General features: G+C 38.6%; 1 protein-coding gene across 5 annotated transcripts in view; it reads right to left on the bottom strand.

The window, feature by feature from the left end:
• ST7 (suppression of tumorigenicity 7) overlaps positions 1-16,492 on the bottom strand; it is a 314,490-nt gene that overhangs the window by 63,390 nt on the left and 234,608 nt on the right. For all 5 annotated transcript variants that reach the window (XR_008528324.1, XM_054563970.1, XM_054563972.1 and 2 more), the window contains one exon: positions 5,867-5,981. Coding sequence is in view for 4 of the 5 variants with exons in the window: in XM_054563970.1 (XP_054419945.1) it covers positions 5,867-5,981 (115 nt within the window). In the remaining variant the exon portion in view is untranslated. The remainder of the gene's footprint in view (positions 1-5,866; positions 5,982-16,492) is intronic.

Below are 16,492 nucleotides of genomic sequence, written 5' to 3'. Positions count from 1 at the left end.
ATGGAGGCTACTCAAAAAATTAAAAATGGAACTGCCTTATGACTCAGCAAGTCCACTTCTGGGGATTTATCCAAAGAAACCCAAAATACTAATTGGAAAGTATATATGCACCCCTATGTTCATTGCAGTATTATTTATAACTATTTTTACTTTTAAAACAGCAATGTGATTCATTTGCCCATTTTTACACAAGAATTTACTTCAACTTCTTCCTGGTATCCTTGATCTTTTCCATAAGAGCCAGTGCAGGGAAGAGCACTGGACAAGGCTTAGAGTTTATTACCAGGGATTGACAGTATTTCAATCCTTCTTTATCAACTGTAGCCTAATTTTGCAGTGGATATGTCTCAGAAGCTGCTTGTGCCTGGGGCATCAAATATCTATGTACTTGACTAAAAATCACTATTTTGTTGGTCTGGAGAGCCTAACGCTGACAACCCGAAAGAGATTTTACTCACTGGTCATCCTGGCACCTCAAATCCCTCTTATTCTGCCTGTTCCTCAAATGAATGGAAAAGAGCCTAACCAAAATACAGGGTATCCAGTGACCATATCAAAGCAACCGTGATGATCATCCAATAACTTGTGCTAGTTAAAAGGCCTTGGGCAATGAACAAGGTTTATGAAATTTTTACTTAAATATAACTACATGCTGGCTCTACAAAACAGTACCAGCAAAAAGCTTATTCTCTGAGTCTCAACATGGAGTGATTCCCTAATGCATTCTTTAGAACTTCTGTTTTCAATTTCCTGAGATGAATGTATTTTCCCCAATATGAGAAATATATCCTGTTCTTAAAAGTATACCCTTTTCACATTACCAGATGGCAAATATCAATGCTAATTAAAGATGGTCTTGATGGCATCAGTAAAAATGGTCTTGATATAGTCACTGCATTTATATAACATTCATGACTGCAAACAAGACCAGCTATCCATTACAGGGAAGTTGTTTCCCCTTAAATTTAGGGCAATCATTAAATGGCCTAATGGAGTAAATATCCAGAAGGGCTTGGACTTGCAGTTACATTGGTACAAATTGTCCCAAGACTGAAATAATTTATCTTTTGATCAGGAGTAAAAATGCCTGGCATTTTTCTGTCAGCTTTCCAAAAGTTTAAGAATTGTTTACAGATAGAACTAAGTATTTCTGTTCTTATCAAATACCTATTCATAGGTCCTATTAGATCCATAATTAATTTTAATAACAGGCCATAGCATTGCCCTTTGGGGGGCACAAGACTAGGCTCTTATTCTCATATTTTAACTGACAATTTTGAACAAAATTGCCTGAGAACGGTGGTGAACTTCAGGAGTGGTAATCTTGGCTCTTTATAATAGCTAATTAGTTATTAAACACTTACTTTGTGCTCCAAACTGTTCTAAACACTTAACATGGATTAACTACTTTAATCCTCATAACAAATTCCCAGATGGGTGTTTTTGGGTAAATTACTTAGCTTTTTTAAGCCTCCATCCATTTTTTGGGAAAGAAACCCAGGTTTGAAAAGTTAAGTAATTTGCTGAACTCACTTAGCCAGTGGGGCAGAGCTGGGCTTGATCTCAGAAGGCTGCCACCAGGGCTAGACTCTTCACCATCACCAGTGACTGCCTTTGCATCTCCAGGAGACAGACAGAAACAGATGCTCCCAAAGGTAGCTTGTAGCATTTACATTCACACTCTTACTTGTTCTTTGATATTCTTCTAAAAGTGGAATGCACAAATGATAGTAAATAAGAAACGCGTGAATTCTTCTCTACATTACCACCCTAATCTTCGAGACTGTAGTCTTCAACCTAGGTAGCCTAAAAACTTTGGAAGTCAATCCAAAGCTTGTAACAACTTTCATAATGGCTTCTAAAAGAAGGTTTTGATGCCTTAATAATCTTAAAATATTTCTATCTTTATTGCAAATGTATGACCAGGAAAAAGAGAAGATAAATCTCAAGTTAAATGAACACTAATCACAAAGGAGATTTGAGGTACAAAGAAATCAGACACAAGTTGATTGAAGACAGAAAACCATATTTGAAGATAGTTTTAGAAAGACAAGCAAAGGTAGACATACCCCATTCTTACAGAATGATTAAAAAGGAATCTTAAAAGACAATTTGGCATAGCTGGAATCCTGTACCACAGCTCCAGCCTGCCTAATTCTTGCCTCTGTAAGAAGAGTGAGAGAGACAGAGTAAGACCCTTCAATAAGGTTTATGTTTATGGAAAACACATGGGCTTTCAGATCCAGATAGACCTGGATCTGAATCCCAATTCTGTAGTTTTCAAGGAATGTGGTCTTGAAAATTACTTAAACTCACAAACCTTAGTTTTTGCATCTGCTAAAATGGAATAACTACATCCTTACAAGGTTATCGTGAGGGTTAAAGGTAACATGTATAACATGCTTGGCACATGATAGTTTCTCAATAAATTGTAGCTAATAATAACAACAATCACCATGTTGATTAAAACAATAAATAAAATACTGCCAACAGCAGGCAATGGAAGTGTGGTGATTAAGTCCCTGGGCCTAGAGTCAGACCACCTCAGTTTTCATCCTGGCTTTCTTCTCTTAGTAGAGTACACATCTCAAAAAAAGAGGCTTCTCAGTTTATCTCTTTTCTCTATGAACATAACATCTTCATGGTTTTACTTTGACAACTGAGGCTTTTAATCTGAGCAAGTTACTTAATTTCTCTCTTCACCAGTTACCACAGTTCTAAAGGGGGCTTATAAGAATACCTACCTCATACACTTGTGATGGGAATAAATGGGTCTGTTCATGTAGAACTTAAGAATCATGTCTAACCCTCACACATTATAAGAGAAAAATAAATGCTAGCTATTGCTGCTGCTGTCATTTTAGTTGTTGTATGAAGGACACACTCCAAATCCAGGACCAACGGCCTGGATAAAAACTACTCACTCATAATGTTTATTTGTAAATTGAAACTGAAAGAGTATGAAACCTCCCTAGGATGGCGAGACATTATTTTGTACTAATTGCTGGAAGAGAGAAGTTACCTCAAGGGCAAAATCAAAATTAGACTGCAGATTACAAGGATGTGTGACCAAATAACTGAGATCCTTCTAGGGATCCAGGGCTTCTAACGTACTTTACTATAAAAGATGTTTGTGAATGACTTTTAAAACTCAAAGCCACACACACACCCCCCAAAATCAGTGAAGAAGAATGAGGAAATGGAATGCATGCTGCCTTCCTCCTTCCTTCGAAACAGATGTTTCCACATACCCTTACCCTGTGCCTTAATATTTCTACATCCTTTTTGCAAAGATCAGAAAAGCAGCACTAATCCCATGTGTCACTTCCCAACATACTAAAAAAGTTCAGCCACCTAACGAATGTAATAAAAGATTGCTGCACCTATACACCACCCAAGAAACAACTACCCAACCAAAGCATTCCAATTTGCAAAAAAGGCATATAATCCTGTTGCTCGGGGTATGGCTCTGTGGAGAGTCTGGGATTCAAAGTGCTGCCTCCAGCATGTCATGGATTAGAATTGTGACATCTGAACCAGGGTGAAGAACAGGGCACCCCTACTTGATGTCTATACTCCAAACCCCCTACAGCACCTATTTCCTCACACAGGGCCAGAAAATGGGACAATTTGGTAGTGGTCCTTTGGGTCTTTAGAGAAAAGCAGCAGGGATGAACTGAAAGAGCCCATTTTATGGTATGGTGAGAGAAACAAGAGGCAGGTTTTTAATAATCTTCTGTGGTTGCAGGTCACTCTTCAAGAACAGTAACTTTAGCAGCCACTTTATTATATTTCTACTGTGAATGACACAGGCCTGAGCCAAGTCCTTACCAAAACACCCTTCAGAATTCAGTCAGGGTTAGGTCATCTGCAGTCTATTGACAACTGCTAAACTCAAAACCCCTAACGAGGCATTTCAGCAACAGTATGTAACTTGTAATGAGGCTCTTTTTCCACGAATAATGAACAAGAACATCATCTCTGTTGCCAGGTATACAACATAAACAAAGTTCAACACAAGGGTCTTGGTATGGTGAGCTTGTTCATTTGCAACAAAGGAATTTTGCAATGTGTGAGCCAAATTCTAGTAGAGGGTGGGACGGCTATAGTAACAAATAATGTGAACATATGTTATCAGAATCTAATAAATCAGCTTTCTGTTGTTGTAAAACAGAGGCCGTGCAATGTGATAGACACAGATGACAGAGATCTCCAAATGAGTTCATTCCTTTATTTTACAATCTGTCTTATAATACAAAGCTGATGATTTCTCTAATGAACTGAGATCTTCATGAAAGGAGCCTTAAGAGATTTGAGATCTCAAAGGCTCTGTTGGTTAAACCTTTTCTTCTCAAGCCCTGATATATCAGATTGAGTACAGGCTGGCACTGGGGCCGAGAATACTGGAATCTTGCTATGCCACTGATGTCTACAGAGTGGCATTTGTAAAAGTGCATGGTCACCTGAACCCAAATACATGGGACTGGGTTCCTTTGGTACCGAAAGACCCTCAATGTATGAACATTTTGCCTGTACAATAGTTTCATGGTTTAGACTCCCAAAGTCAGCCAAAGAGAGAACAAAAGTGAGCTGATATGAAGGCCAAACAGTCTTTATTTTGTTTACTACAAAGTGTTCCACAAATGCTTTTCTTTTTCTAAAATCACTTCCATGCTAGGTGGCATGCTGGGTGCTCGTGTTTCCACAGGCCAAGAGATGCCATCACTGGCAGAAGGCTTTCAGTTGCCATCATTTTGAGCCATAACAAAACAAAACAAATACAATCTTGCAATGCCTCAGTTTCCCCACCTGTAGGGGCTAACAACTACAGCTTATTTCAGAGATTCCTCATGAATAACTGTGTGTTGAAAATAAAACTTAAATGATATAGTTTGCTCTACATGTCTGACAAATTCCTGGAAATTTTGACCTGAATAATTCATTAAATGCACTAAAAATACTTAGTAAAGAAAGAATATTTTATAAAGTACAAAATCATCATGTAATAGAAGTAATCATTCCCTAGCATTCATTTTATAAGCAAACATTTATTTAGGAGGAAGAGTTAATAAAATAAGGCAGAATAATATGAAAATTCTGCAGAGATTTCAGTAGTCATATCATAGCAGGAAATATGTGGAAAATTTTTGTACAATTGATCGAACAGTGATTCACAGACAATCGCAATATAAGTAGAAGAGTTTTCAAATCTCTAGGCTGTGTCAGTTTATTTTTATGATTTATTAAGAACAGGCAAAATGAAATAAGCCCATGGGTGAGTAACCAGAATGGCTAAGGGACTTTGAAGTGCCTCATGTAAAGAAATGGGGGTATTCTGCTAATGAGGAGAAGACCAGGGATGAAGGTGATATAATTTGATCTTCAAATATATACTGAGGTGTCACAAGGGCTGGAGCAAGGCCTACTAGATGTTCAAAATTACTTGAAAGGATCAACATGACCAATATGTAGTGGGCAGTCAACCAAAGCGGGGGTCATGGCAGGAGCCTGAACAGTCAGTGCTGTCCCAGCAAGGTCTGTGCTGCTTGCAGAGGTTCTGAGTAATTCCTGGCTATGGAGTGAATAAAGCAGAATACAAGTAAAACTTGTTGACAAGGGAGAGTATAAGGGGAAACTGCTGGGAGGGAAGGAAAGGAATGTGGCATGGGACACTCAACATTTCTGGCTCCCACTAACCATTAAATTCCAGGGTTCTATAAATGCCATCATAAAACTGTTGATGAAAATTCTCTAAGAGGATAATTTTCAAAGTGCTATGCTATTTAAAATGATCCTTCCAATCTAATCATTAAAATACATCAAAAAGAGGAATACTTCAAGTAGATTAAAATATCCAAGGACTTACCATCATACTTTGCTAAGACTGCCTGAACATCAGCATATGCTTGTAGTTCCAGAAGAGCTTCTAAAAGGTTTTCATGGATGTTGAACATACTTAGCAAGGGAAACTCCTTCATTAACTAGGGAAGAAGAAACCAAGTAATAATTAATCTATATTTCTCATTAAAAGGTATAACTAATACTGAATTGTAATATATTGATATAATATAAACATATAATGTAATTTTTAGAAGTACAGTTAATACTGAATTATAAGCATTCACACCACTTATTGTTTTGTAAACCATTAAATGTTTACATTTTTCCTGCTATTTTGGAAAAAATGACAACTTTGAATTTGTGAGACTCCAAGGTGGGAGAAAATCCATAAGAAAGGGGGTTTCATAAAAACCAAGGAAGATGCTTACAGGTAGTGCTCAGTAATGTTGAAATACCATAGAGGCCAAATGAGGTGAAGGCTGAAAACTCTCTCTCAGGTGTTAACAGTTAAACATCATCAAGAACAGCTTGGATGGAAGCCAGAGAACAGAAAAGGGAAGTGGGCTGGCACTACTCTTTCAAGCAGCCTGGTGACAAAGTTAAGGAGAAGTAGTAGGAAAATAAAGAAAGTGATATGGATTGAGAAAACATGTAGATAGTGACAGGTAGTAGTAGTAAAGGGACTGGATGTTCAGTAGTGCCTGGTGCCTTCCATAAAACAGGAACCAAGATCAGTTTCTGAGGCTGAGGGAACAGGTGGCAGGAAGAAAGTTTGAAGATGGGAGTGTAAGTGCACAATAGCCATAAAGAAGGGGAACTGCTTAGGAAAATACTTGATTGCCAAAGCCATCTTGAGGGCCTGAAAAATTGGAGATGATGAATTTATAGAGGTTACAATTGGCATGATTGTCAAGTTTTAGCTGACAGCAGTCCAGGTCCACTAGCAAAGATGTCAAATGAGTTAGGTTGAGCCTGGGCAGACTGAATTAGATTTGATGAAAAGTCAAGGAGCAAGAGATTTAAGAATGGTGAAAGAGTGATTAAAGGAATGAATGGCCTTAAGATTCTAAGTAGGATGGAAGATAGGTCCAAAAGGAATTAAAAATATAACATTGAACTTCACTGGAAAGCAAAGAAAAATAAGAAAGGACCAACATTTCAGAGTAAAATCTTTATTTTAAAGAAAGGTAAATCTTATCTTCAGGGAAAGATAACCAGGTCCTTTATAAAGAAAAATTATATATATGTAATGTATGTATATATATCATCTATGTAGTCTCCTACACAGATAACTGTTTTCCATTATAACACAAAAACCTGTAAAAACAGTGATAACTTTTTGACATCAACATCATTAAAGCAATTGTGCTGAGAGAAATAATACTCATAAATTAAATAGGCTAATTCATCTTTAAGCAAGAAACCACTGGATATGTTGCATTGACTACCCACTTCTTACATTAGAAACATTTGCCATGTTGTTTGTTTTTTAAAGCTAAGAATAATTTAGCATAGCTCTAAAAATAATTTTCTGCAGCCCCAAAGAGCATTACATTGCCAACGAAAAACATCTATCGAAAAGATTATGTGTTCAATAAGACTGTCTGAACCCCCTAGAGACAGTGTGCTGTATTTTTATTGCTAGTAAAGGAAGTGAATAAGACTACACCACTCATTGTTGATGTTCTGTAACCAATAAAAGTACTTATTCTGGTTTACTTTGATTCTGGTTGACATCACCCTTTGATTTTTTTCCTTATTCTAATTAGAGCTTGTTAGAATTAAAGCTCTCTGTCATTCCCCATTTGGCAACACAATAAAGACATTCTCTAAACTGCAATATTTAAACATTTACCATTTTTGATCAATTCTTCAGGTAAAGGTCAAGCTTCAAGGACACATGTCATATTCTGCAATTTTAAAACTGAAACTCCATAAATTAGTATGTCAAAGCTTAAAAACTGAGAGGGAGTCTTATTAAAATCCAGTGAGACTGTACAAACAAACGTGTGAGTCTGGACTTGTGAAACAGAACTTGAAGAAAGATGCTTGGAGTTTGGGCAGCTGTGTTTTCACTGGAAGCTTGGACAAAGTATATCATGTTAAAAAAAAAAAAAGGTCACCAACAAAAGGACTTTAGTCATGGCAAATAGCAAATGTTGGAGAGGCACTGAAGTTATATGACCATTTGGAAATCTAGCTTTCCTTGTTTAATAAATAAAAAGAAAAAGTGAACTTTCTGCTGTCCCATTTCACTCTAGGCATTACCTTGTCCTCTCTAGCCTTTCACATCAAGCTGTCTTAGAAAGAAAGCCATGAACATTACTCCTTCAGCTCTCTTTACTCCTCAGTATATAGATACAATCTGGCTTCTAGCCCCACAATTCCTCTGAATCTGCTCATCCCACATTTACAGGTGACTTAAATTGCTCCCATGGACATCCTCCAGTTCTTTCCCTACTTGACCTCTATAATATTTGAAAGTTTGATGACTTTTTCCTTGAAACTCTTATCTCTTTTGTCTCCCTTGACACCACTCTCTTCTGGTTTTCTTCTTCATTATCTTATAGCTCCTTCTCTGGTTTCCCATTTGTCTGCCACTTTAGGAGTAAGTAGTGTCCCCAGCTATGTCCCAAGTACTCTTCTCATAAACATCCTGAACTGTAGGACTGCTTTTGTGTCCAGGGTCTCAATACCACCATCTTTGTGGAGATAACTCCCCCATCCTCATGTCCTGCTCTGACCTCTCTTCTAAGCGAATATATTAGATCAATATATAAACCATCTCCCTGACAGTTTTACCTGATACACCTAATACTGGGCTCAGAAATTCCTCCTCCCCCAGCCTGCCCTTCAAATTTGTTCACCCTTAGTATTTCCAACCTTGGAGAAGAAAATCATTAAAGCCTATTACCCTCTTCGCCCTACTCACTACAACCAACTTAGAGGTCCCTAATCCCCTGAATTAATATGTAAAAATTGCCAATAGTTCAGGTTCACAGAAAGCTGTTACACAAACAATAAACAAGCAAACATGATAGTTAAGAGTCATTACCATCTCTTTTTTCTCTAACCCTGCTGCTAATACCTTGGTTTACGCCCTTACACTTGGTCTAAATCACTCCACTTGCCCCTGGATCAGCTCTTTCCAATCCACTCTTCACGTCGTAAAAGCTTTTCAAATATACAAACTCGAGTCCATCACACCCCTGCTTAAAAGGCAACCAAGGACGTGACTAGACTTACCCCAAGGAAATGGGCAGATGTGAATACAAATTTACAAACAAGGCTGCTTTTCACAGCATTATTTATAATAATGAAAAATGCAAGCAACTCAAAATTTAACCCATTATGAGGCACTTAAGTATAAGATACAGTCATCTTTTGGGCTATTATATGTAGTTAAATCCTCAAATAATTTTTGATGGCATGGCCTGGGAAATGCTGACATACAAAGTTACATTAGGAAAAGCAGAAGGAAAATTATATTGTGCAATAAGATCATGCTTTTTAAAATATTTATGTATAGAAACACACCTGGTAAGAAACGAATCAAATGTTTTAACAGTGGTTATTTCTGGTTAGTAATATTAAAGGTGAGTTTTACTCCTTCCTTCATATTTTCCTTTGAGGTACATATTATATGTGTGCTGCCACAGGCCCACTTCAGGCCTTTGGATTACATATCCCTGAACTTGTTCCTCTACTCTTTAAAATCCTCAAATTACCTTCCATGATCTACACCTTGGAAAAGGTACAGCTAGAATCCATTGGCTTTGACTTAAAGTAAGGAAGAATTTTCTTACACTTAGAGCTGCCTAAAAATGGAATTGATGGTCTAAAGAAGTGTCCATCACTGGAACTATTCATATAGAGAGAAGCCAGTCACTGAACAGGGATTTAAAAAAAAAAAAAAAAAAAAGAGGAAAAAAAGCTCCAGAATGTTTCCAGTCCTGTAATTGCAGAGGAAAACCTCCCAGCTCCTTAGCACAACTCTCAGGCCCTCCCTCAGCTCAGTGCCAGGCCCTTCTTGCCTCTTCTGTGTTCTACAAGATTAAAATTCTAGCCTTTCAGACTAGACTATTATCCACCATTCCCAAAATACTTTCTCCAGTTACTAGCCACTGTGTTTTTGCTGAAAATGTTCTCACCACCTGGAATACCTTTTCCCTTCATTTACATGGCAGCCTGTCAAAATCACCGCACCCTCCAAAGCCCAGATCAAATGCCACCTCCTAAAGTCAGAGCATCATGAAAGTGAGAGCCAAGAGAGCCCCTGGAGATCATCCAAACACCCTCCTTGGTTCACAGATTCAGTCCCTCCCACCCTTGCTCCATCAGAAAATAATCAAGGCTTAAAATTTAAGTGATTCAGCCAAAGTTAGTTACAGGACCATGATTCAAACCCAGTCATCAGTTCTGATTCCAAATTTCAACATATCAGAATCCCAGTCTCAGGCCTGCCAAGTCCAGAAGAATTAAACCATTTTACTTATGCTTCTCTGCTACACTTACATATCTGATTAGTATAGTGTTTACAAGACTGCATGAAGACAGCTGAGGAAAAAGCCCTATATTTAGTGTTATTCCTGCCACTTACAACTTGTGTGATTTTGTACAAATTACTTAACCTCTCTGAGTCTTGCTTTCCTCAACTTCTGGGTCTCAGCTCATATGGCGCCTTTTCAGACTCTTTCTATCACCCTATCTAATGTGGTCAGCCCACTCACATCACCATTTCCCATTGCTTCTATCACATCCTGAAGTCATCTTGTTTATTTATATGGCTGAATATTAGTTAATGTAATAAGCAAAACAAAAAAAGAATTAAGTGGAGTTATAGTAGGTAATACTATTATTACAAGGGTCAGCAAATTTTTTTCTGTAAAGAGCCAGAGAGTAAATTAGTTTGGGATTTGAGAGTCATATGGCCTCTTTTGCAACCACTCAAATCTGACACTGCAGTGTGAAAGCAGCCATAAACAGTACATAAATGAATGAGTGAGGCTATGTTCCAGTAAAACTTTATTTACAGCCATGGTCGGTGTGGCTCAGCTGGTTGGAATGTCATCCCATACACTGAAAGTTTGGGGGTTGTTTCCCCGGTCCAAGCACAAACCATCCCCAGTGAGAGCATGCAATCCCCAGTCTGGGCATGTCGGGGAAGCAATCAATCAATGCTTCCCTCTCACATCAATGTTCCTCTCTTTCCTCTCCTCTCTCTCTCAAAGCAATGAAAAAAATGTCCTTGGGTGACACTTAAAACAACAACAACAAAACTTTACTTACAAAAACAGGCTGGAGCCAAGATTTGGCCTGTAGGCCTTAGTTTTGCCAACCCCTGGTTAACAGGAAAAGCATTTTTTTAAAGTTTTTATAAGAAGAGTTTCATAATGATATATTTGAAATACATACATATCTTATACACATTTGGTTTTGCAGACCATGGTAAAATTGAAAAGGACCTACCCCATAACCCAACAATTTTTCTCCAGCTCTATTCTCTAGAGACCATTCACAAAGATTTCTGAAGAGTCTCATACTGGGATATCCACACAGATAGGGTGTACTGTCATAAACAATGGAATGAATAGATCAATGAGGTATACACATACGACAAAATGCAACTTAGCAGGCAGAAGGACAAAGTTGAGCTTTGTATACCTTACTGTGGACAAATATCAAGCAGTTTTGAGTAAAAAAAATACTCTGTAGAGAAATACATTGTAGAATATGTTACAATTTAATTAAATGTTAAAATGCATACAAAACAATTCTACATACCGTTTATGGGTATTATAGAAATGAAAACATCAATTTGCTGGTACCTCAAGGGTGGTAAAGTGTGTGATTCGTGGTCACATGGGGGCTATGGTTTTACATTGTTTTCTTTCTTTTTTTAAAATATATTTTACTGACTATGCTATTACAGTCGTCCCAACCTTTACCCCTTTGTCCCCCTCCACCAGGTACCCCCCATTTCCTCTGGCAATCCGTCCCTTTGGTTCATGTCCATGGGCCATGCATATAAATTCTTTGGTTACTACTCCATTTTCTATACTGTTCTTAGTATCCCCTTGTCCATTTTGAACCTACCAATTTGTACTTCTTAATCCCTGCATTTTTTCCCCCACCCTCACCCTTCCCTTTCCCAACTGCTAACAATCCAAATGATCTCCATATCTATGAATCTCTTTCTGTTCTGCTTGTTTGCTTTGTTTGTTTTTTAGATTCAATTGTTGATAGTTGTATATTTACTGTCATTTTAATGTTCATAGTTTTGGTCTTCTTCTTTTTCTTTAATAAGTCCCTTTAACATTTCATATAATAATGGCTTGGTGGTGATGAACTCCTTTAGCTTTACCTTGTCTGAGAAGCACTTTATCTGCCCTCCCATTCTAAATGATATCTTTGCTGGATAGAGTAATCTTGGATATAGGTCCTTGCTTTTCATCCCTTTGAATACTTATTGCCAGTCCCTTCTAGCCTGTAAAATTTCTTTTGAAAAATGAGCTGACAGTCTTATGGGAACTCCTTTGTAGGTAACTATCTGCTTTTCTTTTGCTGCTTTTCAGATTCTCTCTTTATTTTTAACCTTTAGTATTTTAATTATGATGTGTCTTGGTGTGGTCCTGTTTGGGTCCATCTTGTTTGGGACTCTCTGTGTTTCCTGGACGTGCATGTCTATTTTCTTCACCAAATTAGAGAAGTTTTCTTTCATTATTTTTCCAAATAAGTTTTCAATTTCTTGCACCTTCTCTTTTCCTTCCAATACCCCTATGATTTGAATGATGGTATGTTTGACATTTTCCCAAAGGCTCCTTAACCTATCCTTGTTTTTTTGGATTTATTTTTCTTCTTGCTCTCCTGATTGAATGTTTATTTCTTCCTTATGTTCCAAATCATTGATTTGATTCTCAGCCTCATCCACTCTACTGTCGGTTCCCTGTAAATTTTTCTTTATTTTACTTAATGTAACCTTCATTTCTGCCTGGGTCTTTTTTATGCTTTGAAGTGCTCAATGAGTCCCTTAAGCATCCTAATAACCACTGTTTTGAACTCTGCATCAGATAGATTGCTTACCCCCATTTAGTTTAGTTCTTTTTCTGGAGTTGTGTTCTCTTCTTTCATTTAAGCCATATTCCTTTGTCTCCTCATTTTGGCAGCATCCCTGTATTTGTTTCTATGTATTAGGTAGAGCTGCTTTGATTCCCTGTCTTAGTAACATGGCCTACTGTAGAAAAGCACACTGGTAAGATGGATAGGGTGGAGACTTACGTAATGACCAGGACTGGGTAACCCATGTGAACCAAGTTGATGGAATCTCCCATATGGTGTCACTGTTCTGTGGCTCTGTGTGGGGGAGGGCTCAGAAAACTCCTCTGCCTGGCCTCTGGAGTTTTGTCCAGGAAGAAACAGTCCCCCAGTACTTATTCTGATGCCAGATGCTTCCATTTTCCCCATATTCCACTGATGCCTTTCTGGCTGCTGCCTCAGTGTTGAAGCTCAGATGGAGTGAGTCTGCGAAAGTCCTAAGTCTGTTGCGGGCCCTTTAAAAGAAGACTCCTAAGAATGCAGCAATTTCTTCTACTACCCCAACCCCAACTGGTTTTTATAGCCAGAAGTTATGGGGACTTATCTTCCTGGCACTGTAACCCTGGGCTGGGTGGTCTGATGTGGAGCTGGGATCTCTTGCTCCCTAGGTACTCCTCCTGATTTTTATCCACCACATGTGATTGTGGGGCTGCCTCTCCTCACATCTCCGTCTCCGCCCCTCCTACCTGTCTGGATGGATGTGACCTCTTTAATTCCTCGGTTGTGAGATTTCCATACAGCTTGATTTTTCTGATGACTCTGGGTGATATTTCTTTTGTAGTCTAGTTGTAATTTTTGCTGTGGTTGTGTAAGGAGGTGAACTGTGTTTACCTATGCCTCCATCTTGACTGAAAGTCTCTGTTTTATTTCTTTTCAATTAAGAAGGTGCACAAAGATGACAAAAATGTTAATTTATTATTACTTTATTACTATTTATCATAAATTGTGGGTAGTGGAACTGTTTTTAATATATTATTCTTTATGTGTGTGTGTATATATACACACACATATACATTTCAAAGTTGCTTCCTCAAACATAGTAAGTTCATAACATGTACATTTTATTTGTAATTCCTCAAGTCATGATGAGTTCAATTATTCATCACTTAGATTTTTATTTGTTTTCCTATTTTCCAAATGCCTTTTGAGACAAAATCCTTTTTTTCCCTTTGGAGCTCTGACTTTGTAGCTCCTTAAAGTATTGCTAGAGTCTTAAAAAATAGGTCAAAGTTTGAATAAACAATATTTAGAGAATTTCCTCAAAAAAATAATCTGATCTTATAGATTTTACTATACCACACTTGAATTCTGTAATGATATCAAGATAGTAATTGCTAATCTCAGATGAACCACAGCGGGTAGAGTGACCCTCAGTCAATCAGCTAGAGGGAAAGATGAACCAAAAGACCCAACAACAATCAAAGATCAAGGGGCAAGATGGTGGAGGAGTGAATGGAAGTGACACTGACCTCCCAGGACCAACCTACAACTACAACTAAATTGTGCAGAAATCACCTGGAACAAACGACTAAACAATAGAAACAGAAAAGCCTTATAACCTAGGAGAGACAGAAGAATCTGCTTTAGCACAACTTGACCTGCAAGGAGTGCTGTGGAGACTTGAGAAGGCTGGCTGGGTGTCCACAGGCAACAGCCCCAGAGGGATATTTAAATGGCCAGCTGAATCCCCTCGAGAAGAGTGGGGTCTAAACCATAAGTGGGGACTCCCAGCCTACAGCACCAGGGCCCACAAAGTACACAGATAACAGACAGCTGTGAAAAGTGGCAGGGTTGCTCTCTGCCAGAGACAGATGGCTGGAGACATGAAGAGCTGTTTAAAGGGTCAACGCATAGATTTTTATTTGCAGCCACTTACGCTGGGCTCCGGCAAAGGCGGGGGCAGACTGGGCTACAGACCCCTGAGGAGAGAGTGGGAAAGGAGGCTTTTGGGAGAGAACTGAGAGAGTATCAGGTGGGATCCCGGTGGTGAGTCATCTCCCATTCATCAGAAGCCATCTTGCCTCAGGCAGAACACTCCCCTGAGTGGCAGCAGCTTGAGAGGAAACAATAGCCCTGCCCCCAGGAGGGACTCTGCCCCACCCTGTGGTGCCTAAGACTGACTGCTGAGTGCACTGTGATTATAGTAACAACTGAATGAGACAGCCACAGATAGTAGATTCCTGGAACTCCTGAGCAGACTGCCTAAGGCCAGATGGGGTCAACATCTGACATCATCAGAGGCAGATCCAGAAAGAAAAAGCAGTGGTAAATCCTAGAGGCTACCAAGATAAAATCCACTGTGGAATTCCCCATGATTTGTGATATTTTCTTTATTGCATAGCTTTCTAACGTTCATTTTGGGTCCATCAAGTTCTCCTTACAGCCTTATTAATACTGGTTCATTTGCCATGATAGTGGGATTTCAGGGGGTAGTGACTTTTGTGGATGTGGGTTTGTTTCCTGTGCTTTGTGGTTTTGATCTGGTAGCACATGCACAAAAACATACAAGACTTGGTGGGAAGAGTGACACTCAGTCAACTAGCTGGAGGGCAGGACCCACCAAAGAACAACCAAACAATGGTCAAAACCCAGTTACTTCCAGAAGCCAACATAAATGCATAAAAGGCCTCCAAAGAGCAGCAAGTTCAGGACATCAAGGAGACTGCACCACTGAATCTCAGAGGTCTCCTACCATAAAAGTTCATACCACAAAGTCAGGAAGTCAACACAGATCAATTAAAGATGCAGAAGCAGAAAAGAAGAGTCTCACAAATAATGGGAAGACAATGAAACAACCCCCAATCAAAAGGAAAGGAGGAATTCCCACAGAGAGAACTACATGAAATAGAGGCAAGGAAACTATCACATATTGAGTTCAAAATAACGGTTATAAGGAAGCTCAATAAGCTCAGTGAGCTCAGAGAGAATTACAAAAAACTACAGGAAAACAATGAGGAATTTACTGCAAATTATAGCAGCATGAAAAAGGACAGAGAAACTATCAACAAGAGACAAGAGGAAATTAAGAATATAATTTCTGAATTGAAGAAAACAGTAGGAGGAATCAAGAGCAGGTTAGATGAAGCAGAGGAATGAATCAGTGAGTTGAAGGACAAGGTAGAAAAAAGCTCCCAGAAAGAGCAAGAAATGGAAAAAAGACTCGAAAAGAAGGAAGAGGCATTTAGGGAAATGCAAGACAACCTGAAACATAATAATAACCATATAATAGGGATACCAGAGAAAGAGGAATAGAAGCAAGGGATAGAGAACCTGTCTGGAGAAGTAATGATGGAAAACTTCCCCAATTTGAGGAGAGAAAAAGTCACACAAGCCCAGGAAACACAGAGGGTCCCATTCAAGAGGAACCCAATGAGGCCCACTCCAAGATACATCTTCATTAAAATGGCAAATATCAAAGACAAGAGAGAATCTTAAAGGCAGCAATGAGAAACAGGTAGCAACACACAAGGGAGCCCCGATATGGCTAGCATCTAACTTCTCAACAGAAACACTACAAGTCAGAAGGGAATGGCAAGAAATATTCCAAATCATGAAA

This window comes from Pteronotus mesoamericanus, unplaced genomic scaffold (assembly GCF_021234165.1).
Source record: "Pteronotus mesoamericanus isolate MK-2021 breed Mesoamerican mustached bat unplaced genomic scaffold, CSHL_Meso_final scaffold_85, whole genome shotgun sequence".
Taxonomy (NCBI): domain Eukaryota; kingdom Metazoa; phylum Chordata; class Mammalia; order Chiroptera; family Mormoopidae; genus Pteronotus; species Pteronotus mesoamericanus.
This window is presented reverse-complemented; position numbering and strand designations above follow the sequence as displayed.